Genomic DNA, 6,000 nt, shown 5'->3' on the forward strand with positions numbered 1-6,000 from the left:
GAAACTTTGTAACAATTATTTTGAATGCTGTTTGCCCTTTATCCATTCCTTCTGCCTTCTCCATGCCTGTTCATGCTCACTTCCCACACCCATACTCTCCATGGCAACTGCATAGCTAATCAGCTACTATCCAACATGGGCAGATCTCAGGAACCATGTGCAGATCAAAGAAACAATATAATATAGTCTTCATTCATGCACACTTCAAGCATTTAAATCTTAAGTGGTTAATCTTTTGTAGAAACAAACACTCCTCATGTTCTGACTTTAATTTTTATGAATATTATCACCACAAAACACATACACAGACTAACCAATTTGAACCATGTACACTGAATACATCACTGGGGGATAATTCAGACTGTTCTTGACCAGGTCGCTATCATAAAAATATTCATCTAATACTCACCATTTCCCAAAATCTGCTTCGGTTCAGTGTGACCACAGCCATCGATGGTCTCACCAAATAGCCATCCTCATTGAAAGAGAAGTCTTTACCTTCCCAGCTAATGTTCAACATGTGCCTGTGAAATATGTTTCAAGATCATTGTTAGGTCTAGTGAAATGGAAGATATAGAGAATCTTGGTTAATTCAAACATTCATTATTCATCGTTTCAAGGTGATATTACTCTGCAATATGCTCACCCACAGGTAGAAACAGTTTCTCTCCATCTGCACCATCATTTACAGGTTGTTCTGCTAAAGCGTGCATTTGATTAATGTGAATTCGCTGCAACATGATTAATGAATTGGGGACACTGTTTCTAAAGAGCGAACTTTTAAACGTGTTGGTTGTAACACGATTGCATCGGCAACACTTTAAGTGTTGTTTCTAAAGCGTGATTTCTCTATACTCTGGGTTTGTATAAGAATGCAACCATTGCGTTATATAAGAACTACATGTACTTTCCCAAAAGCTTCATTCAAACCATTTGCCATATTTCAGGTTATGTAATTTTTTATTGTAATCTAGCCCTTGGAGCTATTGTAGCATTTTATTTAATCTGTGTGCCATTCCTTCCCAAGACCAACATAACTTTCATTATATACAGTTCCCAGAACTGTACACAACAATCAAGACATGGGTTAGATTTTATGTTATCCATCTTGGCAGGAACCATGGTTATTGGATATATGCAATTGCTGGAGATGCCCCTGTTGTTCTTGTAGTTTACAATATCCCAATTATTGTTAATACTGGACAAATCAGATTCCAGACTGAACTCAGTGGATCACATTTTGTTGTTTTGGTTTTAATGAATGGGCTTTCCTGGAAACACAAACACACAATGTTGCAAATTTGATTTTAACAATAAAATAGAAGTTTAAGATGCAAAAGAATTGAAGACAACATAGAATAAACCAAACTATTTTCATAAATACAAGTTTAAGGATTTTGAAACATGCTGTAAAATAAAATCCTGTTAATCCCAAAAGCACTCCTTTACTCTCATCATTCCAGACAGAAGTCCCACTCTATCACTTCTATAGGACTTAGCTTAATTGTGATTTCAATTCCCAGCCTAGACAATCCAAGAGCCTCTTCCTTGAGTTTAAATGGAACTGAGCTTGGACTCTCTCAGCTTCAAATAACTGGTTCAAGATTTTAACCAAGCATTTGTGATTTGGAATTTTCAAACTGATTCCTTACGCTAAAGTAAATTATTTTTTAACAGTTCTAAACTACTTCTATTCTGTTATTTTGAAGCAACTGTCTTACACATCCAGCTTCAGCCAAGAGCTCTGCAAAAGTGAAACCAAAAGGTATTTCTTCAAACTATGGGTGCTTCTCCTAAGTCAAAAAAATTCCAAAACCTTCTACCTGTAACATAATACCCAACTGTTCACTCTGCTCGTAACAGTCACCCAATGAAAACAAAATCCAGGAAGTCTCTCTCTCACACACTTTCACTCTCTCTCACATTTTTTTAAAAATAATAAATGACCATGACTATAGAAAGGTTTAAAATCCAACCTATAAAGTAAATGATATTAAAATATATATCATACACCTTACATCACCACCATGAGCAGCATAACCTCTCCTGATTGAGTCAGAGGTTGGAATGGACAGATGTTGGATTTCTAGCCATGAGCAGAATGTCATTTAAGCTCATTAATGAGTTAATTGATATCTATCTCCCTGAGCCCACTACAATGCAGTGGTGAATGAGTGGGTATCATAAACCCTTGGAAGGTGCTGAGCAAAACATGTTGGTTTTTCCTCAAGGTCAGGTAGTTTGTGCATGATCAAGGAACCTGGTATTGTGTAAGAACTGAAAATTACCCCTTGCTTTTGTTTCACCCTAACTTGGGGTCTCGCTATGATTATGGTCCTCAACTGTGTTCAGTGCCATTAGCTACGGCCAACACTCTCACTGGTACACATGCTGTCACCCTCTGAGTGGCTGGAAGATCTTGGAAGGTTTGATTTCTGTCATCTTGGACTCCAGTCAGGGAGTAAGCATCATTGCAACCAATTACTGCCAGTTCTCCTCACTCCTTGTGTAATACTGATCGAGTTTCTGTGCTAGTTGTTTGATCAGTAGATGAATTCCCCATGGTTACAACAAAATCCTGGCTATTCTGTAACCTGACCTGAGTTGATATACCCATTCCACTTTATATTCCCAGCCCTTATGTTATAAATGCTAACAATAAATTAGACACTTTGATTTTTCTTCGAACATTGCATTTTGGTGATCAGTTTACAGAACCCCCAAAAATCTCTTTGGACTTTCTACTGCTCCTGGCTTTTTACTATCTAAAAACTCAATTCTAGCACTTCTTTTTCATCCAGAACAGATGACATAACATATAACTGCAGTGAAAAGTATCTGCTATACTTCTATCTACTCACTCATTCAATCAATGTTTCTTTGCCATTTTATATTCCCAGCTGAAGCATTTACTATACTAATTATAGTTCTATTATTGGCAAACATGGATATAATGAATAATTCAACTCCCAAGGATTGTTGTGGGCCACTAGGTCACTTGCTTTAAGTTCAAGTGCATACCCATCACTCTTTATTCTGTTTTGTACTGTTGAACCAGTCAGCAATCTCAATCATTTGCTGTCAATTTGCTTTGTTTTGAATCATGGAATGTGTTAACCATGCATTTGGGTGTTCGTTCACTCATTTTGCTGCTCCAGTCTTGATTTCTACTGTGACATTCAGATCTGTAAAAAGTAACCCTCAATCTTTTTTTGTTTGTAACTATTACATTGAAACCCACATTCTGTATTTGACTGATCTTGACAGACTGCAATTATTGATATCTCCGTTCTTGAGTACACCACAGAGTGCCCCATTTGCACTATCAAGGCTGCTGGAAATAATTCTTCTTCCAGGAATTTAACTAAACAGCAGACATTTGATCCAAAAGGGTATATTTTCCTGGAACTAAATGCCTCAAGAACCGAAGCCTATCCATATATGACATCTCAATAGAATCCAGCAATATGAAGATGAGAACTGATTGTCTGACTTCTATCTTCAAGTTGACTTCCTACATTTTTACAAACAGTTTAATAAAGTTCATGATATTCCTCTATGGAATGACTGTCCAGTATTGAAATCTATCAAAGTCTGCATTTAATGGATCATCTTTTTTTATAAATTTTAGACGTGAAGCTTACGACAAGATGCAAACCATCACCAGCAATTAAAATACTTTGCTTTTGATTTTGTTTGTATTAGTTAGAGGCAATACTCTGGCCATAGCTTGTTTTCACTTTAGTAAAACCATATTTCATGTCCACACATCTGCTTTTTTTTTCACCAGTCACAAGTTTCAGATTCAGAGAACATCACTGGGTATTCATATCTTGACAACTTATCCTTGCTTTCAGCCATCCTCCACAGGAGTAACTCAGATTACAATCTTCTGTCTGAATTGGAATAACTTAACCCTGTTGGAAAACTTAACAGGATAACAGATACTACTACTAATTAACTACTACCAATAAACTGTTCCAATATAGTAATGTTCCATAAACACACCCTTAGCAAAAGGCAAATGTAGAAGACAGATTGTCTCAGTTTTCAAGTTTCATCTTTTGGGAAACATTCTCTGCAACTTTGGTGGGTTTTTTAAAAGTTGGAACAATAGAAGCAACTTGAGTGGGTGTGGTCAAGCTCCCACCCACAGAAGCAGAATGTTTTAGTTTAGCTTTCAGCAGTTTCTTTTGGGGACTTGAAGAAGAAAAAGCTTTTTTTTTCCTCTCTCGGTTACAACCAAACATTGAGATTTCTCAAGGGAGTTGCATGTGAGGCAATCTATGTTCTGAATTTGTCTTTTGTTAAGAGTGTATTTATCTGATGTTACTTTATTGAAACAGATCAATAATAATAATTACTGTATCTATTACTCTGTTGAGTTTTCCAGTCGAGTTATGTTATTCCAATTCCATCTTTCTTTTTGTTGTATTTTAACTGTAGTGGATGAATGATGTGTGTCTTGCTTTAAATCTGATAGTTTGACCAATCTAATTTAACATCCAAAATAAAGGACACGATCACTTACCACTTGCTTCCTTTGAATTCAATAATCCTAAACCCAACCCAGACTTCGAGATTTTGATCCCGATAAGAGTGCCAAGTTTGTTATGGACCAGATCAAACCCCCTCAAAATATTCAGAAGATGGTCTAGATCTTAACCTGTTCTTATTTTAAAAGTAATTGTGAGGTGTTGTGTTCCAGATGCAATTCAATTGGTCAAACTACCAGATTTAAAGCAAAACACACTTTATTCATCCACTATAGTTAAAATACAGCAAAAGAAAGATGGAATTGGAATAACTTAACTCTGTTGGAAAACTTAACAGCATAACAGGTACTACTACTAATTAACTACTACCAATAAACTGTTCCAATATAGTAATGTTCCATAAACACACCCATGGCAAAAGGCAAATTTAGAACTCAGATTGTCTCCATGCCAATCCCTTGGTAGGCAGAAACCTCCCAGCGTTTGGTTGTAACTGAGAGAAGGAAAAAAAAGCTTTCACTTCTTCAAGCCCCCAACAGCAACAACTGAAAGCTAAACTAAAACATTCTGCTTCTGTGGGTGGGAGCTTGACCACACCCTTTCAGACTGCTTCTAATGTTACAACTTTTAAAGAAAACACCCAATGTTTCAAAAATTGTTTATCTTGTAGAATGCTCAGTACCTGTTCCCCAATCTCTCTTAAAGGAAACAAGGACAAAACGCACTTTTTGTGAAGCACTTGTGACATCTGGGAGTTGCATGTATTAAAACACAGGGCATCTGTCTCTGCAGATATGCAGAAAGAGAATGCAGTCACTGAATCTATGTTAACGCAACAAAATAGACAACAACCATTCTCTGATTTATTCTTGACAATCCCTCGACAGAAAGGAATCTGCCTGGTTTAAATTTGAACAAAGCAAGCAGTTAACTGTCAATTATCACCTAACTGCTACATTCTCAGTAGCAACACCTCTACCAATCAGGTTCCACTTGTCAACCAATCAGCACTCTCTTCTCACATAGTATAAGGTGTTGTTTGGGCACCCGGTACGGAGGAGGGAGGGCAGGTCTGAAGACCTCCTCGTGGGTCTGCTCCTGGGCCTGGCCAAACTGGCCATCAACAGGTCCAGGCAGTGGGCCGTGGAGGGGGTCGTTACGGCCGACTGCCTGCCCCTCTTCCGCGGTTACGTTAGAGCCCGGGTGTCCTTGGAGAAGGAGCACGCGGTGTCGACCAACACCCTGGAGTTGTTCAGGGAGAGGTGGGCGCCGCAGGGAGTGGAGTGCATCATTTCTCCCTCCAACTCTATTTTGATTTAGTCCCTACCCTCCCCCTTCACTGTTTTGATCACACAGCACTGCCCTTTGATGTGAAGAGCAGTGTTTGTCACTGGCCACCCGGGTGTTTTCCTATCTTCCTGATGGTGGAAATTGAATAAAGATTCGTGCACCTTGTGTCTCTCACTGTGTCTCACACCTGCACACACACACACACCATGGGTGC

At 38.3% G+C, this 6,000-nt stretch overlaps 1 protein-coding gene across 3 annotated transcripts in view; it reads right to left on the bottom strand.

Annotated features, from left to right (window-relative positions):
* Nucleotides 1-6,000, bottom strand: part of LOC122562073 (glutamate receptor ionotropic, NMDA 2C-like) — a 126,374-nt gene that overhangs the window by 51,036 nt on the left and 69,338 nt on the right. For all 3 annotated transcript variants that reach the window (XR_006315205.1, XM_043714557.1, XM_043714559.1), the window contains exon 4: nucleotides 410-524. Coding sequence is in view for 2 of the 3 variants with exons in the window: in XM_043714557.1 (XP_043570492.1) it covers nucleotides 410-524 (115 nt within the window). In the remaining variant the exon portion in view is untranslated. The remainder of the gene's footprint in view (nucleotides 1-409; nucleotides 525-6,000) is intronic.

This window comes from Chiloscyllium plagiosum, chromosome 24, assembly GCF_004010195.1.
Source record: "Chiloscyllium plagiosum isolate BGI_BamShark_2017 chromosome 24, ASM401019v2, whole genome shotgun sequence".
Classification (NCBI taxonomy): Eukaryota; Metazoa; Chordata; class Chondrichthyes; order Orectolobiformes; family Hemiscylliidae; genus Chiloscyllium; species Chiloscyllium plagiosum.